Consider the following 16,333-nt stretch of genomic DNA (forward strand, 5'->3'; position numbering starts at 1 on the left):
GCCACCGAACTTCACTACTCCCCACTATATCTAACTTTAACCTAACCATTTTCCTTTTTAAATTTTCTAACCTACCTGCCCGATTAAGGGATCTGACATTCCACACTCCGATCCGTAGAATACCAGTTTTCTTTCTCCTGATAACGGCGTCCTCTTGAGTAGTCCCCGCCCAGAGATCTGAATGGGGGACTATTTTACCTCCGGAATATTTTACCCAAGAGGACGCCATCATCATTTAACCATACAGTAAAGCTGCATGCCCTCGGGAAAAATTACAGCTGTAGTTTCCCCTTGCTTTCAGCCGTTCGCAGTACCGGCACAGCAAGGCCGTTTTGGTTACTGTTACGGGGTCAGATCAGTCGATCATCCAGATCTATTTGGCTCTATTCGAAAACATGTTAGCAAAGTCAGCCCTTCATTAATTCCATAGTAATTAACAGTTTTGTCAAATGTATTGTTTACTTGACAATGTATGTTAATTTCATCACTTAAACAAATAATTCGGCCTAAACCTTATAGTAGTAGAAACGTTTGAAAGGACAGAATTTTTCGATGTATTCAGTTGATTTAATGAGTCAAGTTTTAATTTTAATTTCTGTAAATTTAACTTTAAACAATGTGTAGTTTCAAGACGTATTATTGTGAAGATTTATAAGCACCCGATTTTTCGTCACAAGACCGTCAGTCCACGGCCAAGTTTCAGATGAGGAACCTGTGTCGGTTGGAACGACAACAATACTTCAACTTAACCGTGGAATAAGTGTTACACAATTAGGCCTGTGTTAAAACAATGTAACTGATTACTCTTCAAGAACGGTGAACTTTGTGGTTAGGTTTTACTGCTCGTAGATGTTCAATAGTAAACTATTATAGCAGTACGTGGAGGTTTGCCTGCAAACTATTAATGAGGCTTATCGAAAGTTAAACAATAGTGCATTGGCCATGTAACTGTGTATTATTAGGGGATTGTGAGCAGTGAAATTAAAGTACTGTGAAACGCAACTATGCACCTGTCGGCTACATTATTTACAGTAGTCAGTGTAGGAACCCACAACCCATTTTCGGCCAGTGTAGTAACACAGTACGTCGACACTGAGGACGACGAACAAAGAAAATAAAAGCAGGCGGAACCACTACAACCACAGTAAAGTGTCTCCTTCTGCAAAGTGACAGCTATCAAGTAAGTAAATTATTGCATTCGTTCTACAAGAAGGAAAACTGTTTAAAATGCCTCAATGACAAAATTCAACACACGGATCAGGGAAAGATAAACCTACTGATTTACTAAAATATACACATCGGTATCATCTAAAATGTGCCTGATGATATAAGAGGAGTCTCTCAGAGTCATAAGAGAAAATTGAAGATATTTTCTGCCTCATTCAAGACAGTTTATTTCTGTTTTAGTTACAAGACAGTTTATTTCTGTTTTAGTTACATACCTTTCATAATCTTCAGTGGCTTTAAGTTTGGTGTTCTGTTTCTCATAATGCTATCAGTTGCTTTGTGCTGGTAGTTTTCTATGTACCACACTTCATACACCTCATCAAGGTTTTTAGTCCCACCATTATATTTACTGTCGCATTATGTAAAACATGGGGAAAGCAACTATCCACCTATAGTGGATCAATGCATGGAGCACAGAAACATGTGACAACAAACAGCATTCACACCAACTTTTGAGCACTAGCTCTACTAGCAGAAGTACTTACATTCACACACACACACACACACACACACACACACACACACACACACACAACATTTTCCTTGGTCAATGGAGTGTACGTTGGGGGTGTGTGCAGTTTTGTGTGTGATTGTGGGTACTGTATCTAGAAAGAGAGCTAGTGCTCACAAGCTAGTATGAATGCTGTTTCCTGTTGTGTGTTTCTGTGCTCTGTGAATCGATCCTCTTGTAGGCGAGTGGTTGTCTTTCCTTTTTTAATTTTTTTAAACTTTTTTTTTCTACTATTTATTCTTCCAGCCACAAATTTCCATTATTGTTACCACTGTAGTATGTGTGTTAAAACACTCTTTATTTTAAGTCCACATGTATTTTTATTATAGTAACATAAGGTTTCCACTTACAGATTATCTGTCACTTGATCTTGCATTTTTGTAATAAAACGTATATAGCTGTTATAATGGATATAGTGAACAAAACGTATGTTAACACATTCATGACAATAGTACCCAAGATAACAGCATCAAAAACCATGACAAGTTGTATAAAATGTGGTACACATACCAGCACCAAATAACTGGCTGTGTTGTGAGAGACAGAACACTAAACAAAAACCCACGGAAGACAGCACAAACTGTGCAAAGAAGCAAATACTTTCTTGCAGAGGGCAAAAATTCTCTTCAGTTTTTCTTTGATAGCACACACAGGAAGGAACTATGACACCCAAGAGATATCTGTCACAAGACGTGGCAAAACAGTAGTGGTTCCCAGCCTAGCGTCGATATAAGAAATACAGAGGTATGATAAACGGAGCTGCCAGTTTTTGTTACCTGACAGCCACTGTCTGCTGTCCTCAAAGTAAGACTGCAGAGTGAAGAGGTTATAGCACTGCCACAGTGCGGGACGTTCACACCGGCCATATCAATGACAGACTCCTGAGCAGCGATTGCAGACACCAGCACTTCCAAGTGGCCACCGTCACTCACCTCTTCTCCCGTTTCGTACTGCATCGAGTCGAGGGACTCGCGCGAGCCACGGCGACTGTTGCGCTCCTTTCCTGAAGAGCCGCTGCGGCGCCTCTCTCCGGACTCGCTGAGGATTTGAGCCACCTTTGCCTGTTTCACGAAGTCCAGTCCCTGTGAAAACAGAACACAATAGTAGCCACTGTTGCCAAAACTGAGCAGTTCCCTGTAGAGAAGTTCCTATCATTACAACACACTAGTACAATGTAGTAAGGTCTGTCTGTTCAAGCTTAACCAATCCAACATTGTGTGTGTGTGTGTGTGTGTGTGTGTGTGTGTGTGTGTGTGTGTGTGTGTGAGAGAGAGAGAGAGAGAGGGAGAGAGAGAGAGAGAGAGAGAGAGAGAGAGAGAGAGAGAGGGAGAGAGGGGGGGGGGGGGAGGAGGAGGAGAGAAGAGAAAATCCGCTGCAGTCAGAGGAACTGTAGTGTACTATGAGAACTTGGAAAAAGCAAATTTTATTTCCTATTAATTAGGGCACTCTCATTTAAAAATCAACACACGAGATTCCACAGACAAATATTAGAAAAAGCTGATTAATTATTTAACAGTGAACTAAAATATTATTCCCTGACAAATTTATATGTTTCCAATAAAGGCTTGCAAGCTGCAGTCACAGTCAACAATGTTACTAAAAGAGGCCTTTATATTAACATCTGCCACTAACTGTGCCAATAAAGAAGCATTATGTCACAACTTCAGTAAAATGATGCTCAGGAAGAGGACAGTACACTCTACCCTTATCAGCAATCTTAGTTTTTGTAATACATGTAATAGTTTAGCATAAGTTCCCAGTGTAACAACCGAAAATTCCTTGTGTTTGGAACTGTGCTTGGAGCTCTTTTACTTAAAAATAAAACCGAACACACAATTTGTCTATGACAGTGATCAGTAGACAAAGGATTATACTGGTAGAGTAAATGTACGCAAGTGAAAGGAGACAAACATGTACGTGAAAAAATAGGTAAATTTACTAGATTTTGGAACAGAGAGCTGTGCTTCTGGCAGAAATGTGGAGAAGGCTGGACAAAGAGTGAGTGGTAAGCCTTAAATGTAACAAAATGATTCTTTCACTTTGCAGTGAAATGTGCATTGTGTTGAAAATTTCTACAAGATCGGAATTGTGTGCAGGACCAAGACGGTAGCACAGAACCTTGCATTTTACAGAAATAGTACCAACAAATGAGCAATCCCAGCACAACTCTTGGCTACGCCTCTCCGGTTTCTTTCTGTTAGTACCTTTCTCTGCTACACTATCATTTGTGAAAATTGCAGCATCTGGAAGCAATTGTCAGAACCATTCCAAAATCAGACAACATGTATAGCAGTGGAGGCGTAATAAGTAAGAAAAATTGCAGTAAGACGGCACGCGTGTAGGCTCAGCAGTCCCTCTCGTGTGTCCAGACGGGTCAGCGTTACGCCAAAGAGGCCAAACAAAGTGGAAAAGTGCAAGCATGTGCCAGTGTGCCACAACAATGTCAAATTGAGCAATATTAGCATGCAAGCAAGTTTAAGTGATTGGTCCCTGAGAAAAAGGTTTATTGTATCTCGACACCATGGTTCACATGTACACTTATAACATGGTGATGTGCCTGCAATTTTAGTCTGATTCACAAACGATGGCAGTGTGTGGTGGTCGAGACAAGGGCAGGGAGTGCAATGTTGCCAATCGAAAGCAACAATTGCGGTACTACATACACGTGTTGTGTGTTTAAAGAAAGTGTGTTTTATGCAAATTATGGCTGTCACTTGCTCGTGTAGAATCTGTAGCTTACCACCATGGAATAAAAAATCACTAAACAACTCACTACGATCACGTTTAATACTCGCATCAGTTATGACGGCCACAGCAGAGTGCTCAAAACACCATCAAATACTCGTAACGTAGGTGCACAGAACAAGCCTAAACTCAACCGCCATCATTTGTGACTAACTACCGTGGATAGAAGAAGATTGTACACAATGACGAGCCAGTACTGGACTACACTCTGTAACCACATTGCCATCTTCTCTGCATGGCCTTAACCAGTTTAACAGCTCTGTCAACAGTACTCGCTTAATACGGTATACTGCAACACGTGCCGATGTCTGCTTACAGCTGGACCAGTAGCATGCACGCCTTTTTTGCTTCCTTTGGCCAGAAATCACCACCACCTCTGACTTCAATACACATTTGGACATCAGCAATCACAAGCTGGGTGGTAAGATATGATGTTTTTGAAAGAGTTATCCTCCAAGCAATACTAAGCGAGGTGGCGCAGTGGTTAGCACGCTAGACTCGCATTCGGGAGAACGGCAGTTCAATGCCGCGTCCGGCCATCCTGATTTATTTAGGTTTTCTGTGATTTCCCTAAATCGCTCCAGGCAAATGCTGGGATGGCTCCTCTGAAAGGGCACAGCCTACTTCCTTCCCTGTCCTTCCGTAATCAGATGAGACCAATGTCCTCACTGTCTGGTCTCCTCTCTCAAAACAACCCAACCCTTCATGCAATGGGGTACACTAGAGTACTGAGCAACATAACAGATGAATGCAAAGTGTAACAATTTTGGGGTGCCATTACCTATAATGTGCAGTCTTGCCTCCTATGTAAAGAAGGCAATCTAAACAGCAACCACAACATCAAGGAAGTTTTAAAACCCAAGGAACAGCCCCTCCTGTGGGTAGCTACATGTGCCATATTTGAACAGGATATAGCCTGGCCATATGTGGTGTAGAATGTGTAAGCCGCCTTTGAAGAACGACAAGTACAACTACTTCCCTAGCCTATGTGACAAGTTGTCCATCAAATAGTCTAGGACACGGTCATTCGGCAATTTGTTCCTCTTAGTTCCTATGACAACTGTCTATGCTTGACTGATGTGCCTACAAACCTTGTGGCAAGGAGTTCCCCAGCAACATATCTCGGCCCTCTGATTCTATCCTATGACATCAAAAGGCTACGATTGCAGCACGTGGCAGTTTCATACCGTACTCAATTCTGGCAAAGTATTTGTACAGTACTGTAATATTCATCACCTGTGTACTTTACTTTCATGTCCCTTATCTGTGATGTAAATTTCACTGTACCGCTGTCTTCTCCTTGGCGTTGCAATTTTCATGTAAGTCCTACGTATATTGCCAGATTATCATTCCACGAAGAAAGGATATTTTCGAGGAATCACTTTATAAAGTATATTGAAGAATTTCTGTAAAGTCTGGAAAGTAGGAGAAGTAAAGGTGTTAGGGTGAGTCGTGACTGTACAGTTGATTCAGTAAGAATGTTGCCCATCAACGGCAAAGTTTCATGTCTGATTCCCAGTCAGCACATTGTTTTAATCTGCAAGGAGTTTTCTTAAAGACACAGTTAAATGCAGCACATAAGCTTTAGCAGACATCACAAAAGAGAAAGTGAGATTTTTCACGTAAGAGATTTCAAAAACATCAGACTAGTAATAGTGGGGGTAGTAGACAAGTTACGGACGAGTACAAATATCCTATAAACAAGCCAGAAAAAGAAAGTGGGCACTAAGTGCACAAAGATAGTGAAGAGGAATAAAGACGAATGAAATGAAAGTTACAATAAAGAAAATAAAAGTAAAAAAGAAAGAAAAACCAAGACCAAAAAATTATTATAAATTCACACCAAGTGTGTGCCAAGAACTAAGTACACATTGTAGGGATTCATCACATTTCAAAGTTCTGAGGAGCTCTATTGTAAAGGGAAGTACTGCTGTGTGTGGTGGAAGAAGTAATCAATGTCATGACTTATTTTGCATAGCAAGCTCTGCAATGAGATAGTGTCTGTTGCCATACATAGTATTTATGTTCATTCATACTTCCAATAGCTGGTTGGTTGTCATGGCCACAGTTACCAATATTGTGGAGAACAATGTGGAACTGAGGCAAGCCACTCCACACTAACCGTATCAGTGCAACATTTTGGACGATGCTCAGAAATGCAACTAGAGGCAAAAACTTTCTCAAATGCACAATGACATGAGATGAATATGTAGCAATCACAGTGATCTGGGAAAGTGATACACTGCCTGAAATAGCATGCACACTTTGATCTGACATAAAATAAAGCCAAAATAAAACTGAACATAAAATGTTTTTAGCAAAGAGATGAAGTGTATCAATCTCTGCTGATCCATTGCGGATACAGGACAGCGGCCAGCCAGATACTTACAAAAGAAAAATCACCACACAGCCATATGTTTTCAGAACTTGTTATAAAGTGACATATGTATACTCCTGCGTACTCCGTAGGTCGTACTGCAAAATTTTTAACTTGAATGAGGATAGTTTTTTCCTAAGAACTAGGGAGACTCATCTATAAGAGTTAGGGATATTTTTGATATATATACTAAAAAACTATAGAAGCTTTATTAGGTTGAGCTTTTTTGTTTTTGTGATGTCTGACATGTTCCATTATAGCTCTGTGATGTCAAAATAGTTAGTTTCGATGCTAACTAGTACACATACATATTCTGCTTTGTTTTGCTTTGTGTGCACAGATACTCTCCTTAATGCTACATACTGCATTTTGTGGGTGTTAAGGACTTTCACTATTACACTTAATTTTCTGTAATGTCAACTGTAGTATACCTTAATATGCATACTACTAGTTTTTAACGTGCCTAAACTGGTTGTGTAAATAAAAAACAATAACTCCTGAAAATGTAAGGCTATTTGTTGATTTTTCTTTGGCAAACACGTGTTGATCTTTTCAATAAGATGGAGCGACAATAAGTACTGCAGATGCAACCTTGGCACACACTGAGAGAGCAGAGTAATGTCAGCAAAAGCAGTAAAATTTTGTGGGACTCAAGATCACCTGAATTATCTGCATGCAGTCTTTACATGTAGGGCAACTTTAAGAGTCAGATACATTCAAGTAACGATAATGAATTGGAGGAACTGCAGTAAATGTTTGACAACAGTTTAATGAAGCACACACGGCTCCGAGTCGATGATGATTATTATTAACATTGTGGGTTCCCTTTTCATTGACTGTGGCAACTTGTTTTATGACTTTTAAACATTTTTCAAGCAAATTTTATTTTGGTCAAGATGCCGCATCACTTTCTTATATCATTCCTGATATCGTTTTTTTTCGTTTGTGATCTTTAGTTAATATGACATATGTAATAGTTGCATGAAATAACTATTTCTTGTTGAAACAGTCTTTCTTTAAATTTCACTATTCACCAACTGCTGATAACAATAATATATTTAGTTAATATGGAAACATTTTAATTGAAGAAATATTCACGATTTGCTACATCTGCAAACCACGTGAATCCAATTACGCTGAAAATTGTCATTTCTAGATTACAATGGCTTGTTTAAAAGCTCTTCCTCTCCTCTTTCAAGAAAAGATTTTACTTTTTCTTAAAACTCGATACTTTAAAATTTATTTGTATTCAAAGTTTTTGAGTTCTAGACTGTTCCAAACTTAAAATTTAATTATTTTGAAAATTTTAGTGTCATAGTTTTGTGGTACCTGATATATTTGTGCATGAAAATGTCTATTTTCACTGAAAGAACATGTTACTTAGTTAATCATTCAAAGTAGAAAATTTCACTTTCCATAAATTTTTTGGTGATCTCTGAAAATCCCTGCCAAGTTAAAACTGCTCTCCCATAAAATGGTTGGGATAATTTTGCCATTAGCTAGTTCCACAGTTATTAGTTAAACTTACTTCACTGCCTGTTGCATCTTTGTCCCTTTTAACTTTCCTGTCTACGTAAACATGTAACTTATAAAATGCAATAACTAAGTATTTTACCAAACTATAATTCCGTAATATACATGCCTGTAAATAGGCATTGTTCATGGGGCCCCACACAGAGTGCAGTTCTTATTTGTTAATACAGTCACTTTTTTAGTCAGTTAGCACTGCTAGTCAGAATTTATAAATCTAAGGCAGTCTAAGGAAGGTATAAAATGCAGACTTGGAAAGGCAACAAAAGCGTTTCTGGAGAAGAGAAATTTGTTAACATCGAGTATAGATGTAACCGTCAGGAAGTCCTTTCTGAAAGTATTTGTATGGAGTGTAGACATTTATGGAAGTGAAACATGGACACTAAACAGTTACACAAAAAGACAATAGAAGTTTTTGAAATGCGGTGCTACAGAAGAATTTAGAAGATTGGATAGTTAAATCACATAACTAATGAGGAAGTACTGAATAGAATTAGGGAGAAAAATTTGTGGTGCAACCTGACTAAAAGGAGAGACTGTTTGTTAGGACACATCCTGAGCCATCTAGGCATCACCAATTTAGTACTGGAGGGAAGCGTGAGGGACGGGGGCGGGGCGGGGGGGGGGGGGGGGGGGTTAAAAATTGTAGAATGAGATTGAGTGATTGATTGAGAGGGGTTATGGGACCAAATTGTATGGTCATCAGTCCCACGATTCCGAAGTTAAGTCACAGAAGAAAGAGAGACTGCTAAAAGTGGACAGATCCAGTCAGGGGAGTCAAATTATAAAATAATGAACATTAAACACACACAGTAAAGGCATAAAGGTGAGGAAGACCAGTTCAACCATCTGTGGATCATTGTTAATATTAAATTTACAGTATCAGGAAAGCTATACGTAACATGAAGGACCAAAAGAATGGGACATTGCACCAATATGTGAGATATCGTCAGTCTGGCTCCACAATAACATTGTGAGAGGGGGGGGGGGGAGGGGGGGTCAGTCGTTACATATGAGGAAATGATGGGTGAGCCGGGCACGAACAACGTGTAAATGGCATATAACGGTGGACTACTCCCGAGAGGAGCAGACGGAAGACCGCCAAACTGCAGTAGACTCCTCGACTGTGCGGAGTTTAGTACTCTCTAGGTGGCATTCCGCTTTTGGGCATATTGAGATTTGACGTAGACACACACATCTGCAGCTGGAATTGTGAAAAGAAAAGGGGTAAGTATATGCTTCTCTAGCCAAACAAGCAGCCAGTTCATTCCCTGGGATGCCCACACGACTTGAGACCGAGAGAAAGACAACTGAACAGGCGGCACACTCAAGTGCCAAGAGGTGGTCACGAATAGCAGATACCAAAGGGCGGTGAGAGTAGCACCAGTCACTAGCCTGCAGGATGCTCGTGGAGTCTGAACAAATTAAAACACTGTGGAGGGAGGCCTGAGAAACAAAAAGGAGGGCCCTGTGAATGGCTAGAAGCTCTGCTGTGAACACACTACACGATCCTGGCAACAAATAGTGTTTGAAGCCAATAGAATACATGAAAGCGTATCCCACCTTATCGACTGGTTTAAAACTATTAGTGTAAAAGATGGTGGCACCCTGGAACTCTGCAAGGATGGCACATACGAGACACTGGTAAACCATAGAAGCGACAGAGCCTTAGGACTCTGGAATAGATCAGCCCTAATCCGTGGTCTAGGCACCATCCGAGGGGGGTACGGGAGGAAAAAGATGGGGTGCAGTCCAGAGAGTGGAGATGGAGATCCGACGGGGGAGGGGGGGGGGGGGGGGGAGCGGGAGGGGGAGTGAGATGCGTGCCAACCGGCAATCCCACCCGTGGGTGGGTGTTAGAAGGGAGACATCCCTCACTGGCAAAGAGCACAGGGTACAGGGTACACAGAATGGTCAGGGAATTGGCGAATGGCGATTGCGTAAGAAAAAGGAGTTGGCTCCATCAGATGTGTAGAGGGGAAATCCCCGTTTCTACGAGGAGACTATAGACAGGACGAATGCGAAAAGCACCAATAGCCAGACGCACCCCACAATGACGGACAGGGTCAAGTGAGTTTCAAAGTGGAAGGAGCTGCTGAGCCACAAACCTGACTACCATAATCTAGTCTGCACAAGACCAGAGCACAGTAAAGATGGAGAAGAGTGAAACGCTCTGCACCCCAAGACGTGTGGGCCAGGAGGCAGAGAGCATTTAGCTTCTGAATGTGAGGCAGCCATGTCAGCTTATCAAAAATAAGGCCCAAGAAACCGGACTGTGCTACAACATTGAGGAGCTGGTCACCTAAATGAAGTTCTGGATCGGAGTGTACTGTGAGTCAACAACAAAAATGCCTAACCAGTGTTTTGGAAGGAGAAAACTGGAATCCGTGGGCTGTGGCCCACACAGAGGCCCGTCGGATGGTGCCTTGGAGATGGCACTCGGCAGACGCTACCGAGATGCAAAAATCATCGACGTACAACGCTGGGCTAACCAGAGGCCCAATAGAGGTCAAAAGTCCATTGATGGCAATGAGGAAGAGTGTGACACACAGCACAGAACCCTGAGGGATACCACTCCCCTGGATCTGAGGGGCACTGAATGAAGTGCCAACTCTAACCCGGGAGAGCTGGTCAAATAAAAACTCGTGAATAAAAATCAGAAGGGGACCACGGAAGCCCCAGTCGCGGAGGGTAACAAAAATGTGATGGCGCCAAGCCACGTCATATGCCTTATGTAGGTCAAAGACGACTGCGACAAGGTGCCAGAGGCGAGTAAAATCCTGTTGGACGGCAGATTGCTATCAGAATAAATGGTCAGTTGGAGATCGCCCTGCCCGGAAGCCACACTGGTAAGGGGACAAAAGCCCCCCGAGATTCGAGTACCCAACATAATCTGAAGCTGACAATCCTTTTGAGCAGTTTACAAAGTCCATTCGTCATGCTAATTGGGCGGTAGCTGTCTAGAGATGTTGGGTTTCTCTCGGGATTAAGGATGGAGATAACTATACTGTCTCACCATTGTGGCGCAAAAGCACCTGTGAGCTAAATGCGGTTGGAAACTCTGCGGAGCTGTTGCCTCGGGAATATCCAAATGTTGGATCATCTGGTTGTGGATGGAATCTATACCTGGGGCCGTGTCTTGTGAAGAACTAAGAGCCGGCACCAATTCCCATTCAATGAAGGGTGCATTATAGGGCTCAACACAATGCGGGATGAAACAGAGGGGCGTCTGTTCAACTCTGCATTTCTGCTTGAGAAAGGTAGTAGGGTAGGAAGACAACAATGCCATTGCAAAGCATGTCGCGAGGTGTTCTGCGAGGACCAATGGATCAGTGCACAGAGATCCACGGAGATTCAGACCCTGGACAGTTGACTGTCGCTGGTGGCCCAGAAGGCTACAGAGCTCGGACCAAACATGCGACGAAGAGACATACGTCCCGAGGGAGGAAACATAGCACTCCCAGCATTCCTTTTTACTCTGCTTAATAAGGTAAGAGCCTTAGCATGGAGACACTTAAAAGTGAGGAGATTGGTCTGTGAAGGGTGTCACTCGAATCACTGCAGCACCCATCGATGGTCCTGGACAGCGACTGCGACGTCCTCGGTCCACCACGGTGCCAGTTGACGAGAGGGACCTGTAGACGGGGGGCAGCAGAGCCAGCAGCATGAAGAATAGTGGCAGACGTGCCTTGTATGACTGTATCAATGGAATTTGAGAGGTAGGTGTCAAACTGCACAGCAGACGTACATGAAGGCCAATTGGCCACGCGGAATGCCAAATGTGGGGGCGTGTGTGCCTGGCGGCAGCAGGGGAACAATAGAATCACCAGAAAGTGGTCACTGTCACGAAGGTCATCATGGGATGACAAATGTAGGGAAGCCACGAGGGCAGTGGAGGAGATCATGAGATCAATAGCAGAGAAGGTGCCATGAGCGACACTGAAGAGAGTAGGGGAACAATCGTGAGAGACAAATCTAAGCCCATGATAAGTTGGTCAATTAAGATACCCCTAACCATTGAAGTGACCCCCCAGTGGAACGTGGGCACTGACAGGACAACAAAAGGATGTGGCGTACCTGGGAGGGAGGTAGACATTGCAAATGGTGATTGCCAGAGTCATTTGCACCCTAACCACTATCACTTCCCAGTTAGTACGTAGGGGGATCCGGTCACTAATGACATTGAAGCGAACCAAAGTGTAGACCCCACCAGCACGGTTCTGACAGAACGGCCGATAGCCACGAAATGTTGGAGAGTGGTCATCACAGAAATGTGTTTCTCGAAGAGCAAGACAGAACACAGAAGGGGAGACAAGATGTTGCATTTTCGGTAGGTGACTAGTATCCGTTGCAATTCCACTGGACGATCATGTGGCAAGAATGCAAGGTAGACAAAAGAAGCTGAGGAGGAGGTCAGGTCCCTCCGTCAGTAGTCGTCACCGACAAGGATGAGGTGACATCCGTAAATAAGATGTCAGACTCAGGTTGTGAGGTGGGAGATAGCACCTCTGGGGGGGGGGGGGGGCATGTCATGGGATTTGTGTTTCTTCTTCTTGTTCTTAGTTTTCTTTTTCTGAGGTGGAGGAGGGCAGGGCACGGAGGGAGTACAGGCTTCTGCTAGATCTGGAACTGAGAGTGGGTGACTTAGGGCACACAGATGGTGCGCCTCATGGCCGAGTGGTGCTAAGATTCTTCTGGCCGGAGAGACACCGGGTAGAGGGGTCCCAGGAGGGAGCCCGATCACCAGCAGGTGCTGAAGTAGGGGGGGCACTTCTTTGGCCGGGAGCGGGGGGGAGGGGGGGCGGCAGCTGCCTGATGGGAGGTCGTGGAAAATGGAGGGGAGAAGGGGAGAGAGGGACGGGGCTGGGGTAGGGATGAGGGAGGAGAGGGAGGAGGAGGAAATACAGACGCAAAAGTTGAAGATATTGACACTGGATGGATGGAGTCTCTCATACCTTTGGTGAGCCTCTGCATAAGACAGTTGATCCAGGGACTTGTCTTCTCTGATCTTCTTTTCTCTCTTGTAAGCCGAGCAATTTGGCGAGCACGGGGAGTGGATGTCAGCATAATTGACACACACGTGGCGGAACACAGGGGCTTCCCTCATGTAGTGGGTGACCACAGTCACCACACGGTGTGTCCACCGTATAGTGGGAAAACATATGCCCAAAACGCAAGCACCGAAAGCACCGCATAGGTGGAGAGATGTATGGCTTCACTTCACATCTGCAGCACATAACCTTGACTTTCTCTGGGATGGTATCCCCCTCGAAAGCCAGAATGAAGGTGCCAGTATCGGTGCAGTTGTGTCTGCGACCTTTCTGCACACATCTAACAAAATGAATGCCACACAACTCAAGATTATCCCGGAGTTCCTCATCAGTTCGCAGAATGAGGTCCCTACCAAAAATTACTCCCTGGACCGTATTCAGAGACTGACGAGGAGTGATAGACACCGGAACAGTGCCAAGACGATCACAGGCACGGAGAGCTGCGGTTTGGGTGCCAGAAAAAGCTTTGATCAACAGGGAACCTGACCGCATCTTGACAAGAGACTCCACTTCACCAAACTTGTCCTCGATATTTTCCACGAAAAACAACAGCTTTGTGGCAGTGAATGTGTCCCAATCTGTCCTAGTACAGACGAGGTAATGGGGAACGGGTTTTATCCCAAGGTGAACGAACCTGACTCTCCTCCCACGGTGTAGCCAGGGAAGGGAAGGTAGCCGGGTCATACAAAGCAGCATTCAATGATTCTTCACCATTCGAAAAAACAGCCGTTTGAGAACTGTCAGATTTCTGCAGCTCGATACGCTTCATGCGTGAAGCATCTGCCCTGATACCACCCATTCAGACCACGGACTCTCCCCACAGGCGCCATCCAGCTACAGCAAGGGTGGTGTGGCACAGTGGCCGTTGCCGGTAGTTCTGATGCTCCAAGAGGATAAGCACCACTCCTTGGCGTACGTGGGAAGGGAACAACTCGGGTATCAATAGTGCAATCGCTGTGCTGTCAGGAGGCCCAGCCATATAGGTACATAACAGCCCCACCACACGGGCTGGTTACACGTGCTGGTGACTCAGCAGGGTGGACGGGGCTGAAGTGGGTAAGGGGAGAGGGGAAGGAATGGGGGAGAGGAATCCACACCATAGATGCTAGGGAGGGAGCTCCTCTAGTCTCACACTAAAAAACAGGAAATTTTCAAGTGGAGGTCAAACCTCAAGTGGAGACCTAATGCCAAAAAGGATGAAAGAACAGGCAAAAGGAACAAAATTGTAACCAATACAGGAAACCAGTAGATAGCCAGGTCGACATCGATCAGAACACCAAGAGAGGGGAAGGTGGTGGCAACGGGGAAGGAGTGAGGATGGGGGAGGGGGGGGGGGGGGGGGGCAGGGTGAAAGAAATGCAGCCAGGGAAGGAAGAATTGGCTGCAATAGCTCAGGGCCCCTTGTGTGCCACACATGAACTCGCGAAAGAACTGAGTGAGACCGAAAGATAAATACAATAAGCACATTCAGAAGGAAGTAGGTTGTAGTAGTTACTCAGAGATGAGACTTGCACACGATAGAGTAGCAAGGAAAGCTGCATCAAACCAGTCTTTGGACTGAAGATTACATCTGCAACAAGGCAGTCTTGACTGGATATTAAAGATGACTATTTATAGTTTGTAGTGAGTCTGCAACCTGTACAGTCATTTGGTCATTTATTCCCATGTGTGAAGATCTGAACATTCTCCATATTATTGTAGCTTACTGACCTGTGTGAAGAAATAGATTGCAAAAAGTGATGCCAATAATCACAGGGAAGAGATTAAAACCACGAGTCCACAACACAAGGCAGAGACTTATGAACCATGTTTGTAAGTTACATTCCCAGGAGACAAGATCACAGAAGAATAACAGTTGCAAGTAATTTTTAACTTTCCAAAACTCACAAAACAGTTTACATTACCTCAGGCCCAAATCAGTTTGAATACTACCTTCAATACGCATAATATCACAAGGACTTTTCACTTAACTGTTTAGTTTCCTTTATACTTAAGAGAATGCTAATACCAGAGTGTGATCATTTTTTTGGCACCACTTCTTTTAAATGTCAAATACATAAGAAAGGCAGTACAACAGTTACACTTGAGCACATTCTAGCCACCATCAGGTATTTTTGCCTCCAAAAATACGATTTTCCAGTTTCTTACCAGTTTCATTTGATAAACTTTCTCAAGATTGTGCACTCGTCCAAACTGAATTAAAATCTAAATTTTTCTATAGCATCATCCAATGTGAGGACACAAATCAACTGGGCATGGTGGCATAGTGGTCAGCATACTTGACTCGCCTCGCATTTGGGAGGATGACAGTTCAGATTGCCATCTGGCCATCTGTATTTAGGTTTTCCATGTTTTCCCTATATCACTCCATGCAAATGCTGATATGATTACTTTCAAATCAGCACAGTCAATTTCCTTCCCTAACCTGACCTTGTGCTGTGTTTCTAATGCCTGGTTGACAACAGGACATTGAATTTCTCTCTCTCTCTCTCTCTCTCTCTCTCTCTCTCTCTCTCTCTCTCTCACACACACACACACACACACACACACACACACACACACACACACACACACACACACACACACAGCGAGCGAGAGAGAGAGAGAGAGAGAGAGAGAGAGAGAGAGAGAGAGAGAGAGAGAGAATCTGATGACCGAGTTTTTCCTTGTTTAATTTTTTTTTTTTTTTAATTCATCCATGTTATATGGATGCTGTTTGAGGTCTGCAACTGTATTATATGATAATGTGGAATAATTTATACTGCTGCAGTCACTTTATACCAATATTTCATTAGCACAATGCATTTTGGCAGAATGCTGCCATCATCAGGTGCATTATACAGTTACTTATACATCAGCTGATAGGTTATGTACATTAGCTGTATGTACCAG

General features: G+C 43.5%; 1 protein-coding gene across 5 annotated transcripts in view; it reads right to left on the reverse strand.

Moving 5' to 3' along the window:
- The window catches only part of LOC126425087 (kinesin light chain), a 431,165-nt gene that overhangs the window by 37,037 nt on the left and 377,795 nt on the right, over positions 1-16,333 (reverse strand). For all 5 annotated transcript variants that reach the window (XM_050088000.1, XM_050088004.1, XM_050088002.1 and 2 more), the window contains one exon: positions 2,671-2,820. In XM_050088000.1, coding sequence (XP_049943957.1) covers positions 2,671-2,820 — 150 coding nt within the window. The remainder of the gene's footprint in view (positions 1-2,670; positions 2,821-16,333) is intronic.

The sequence above is a fragment of the Schistocerca serialis genome, chromosome 10, assembly GCF_023864345.2.
Source record: "Schistocerca serialis cubense isolate TAMUIC-IGC-003099 chromosome 10, iqSchSeri2.2, whole genome shotgun sequence".
Lineage (NCBI taxonomy): Eukaryota > Metazoa > Arthropoda > Insecta > Orthoptera > Acrididae > Schistocerca > Schistocerca serialis.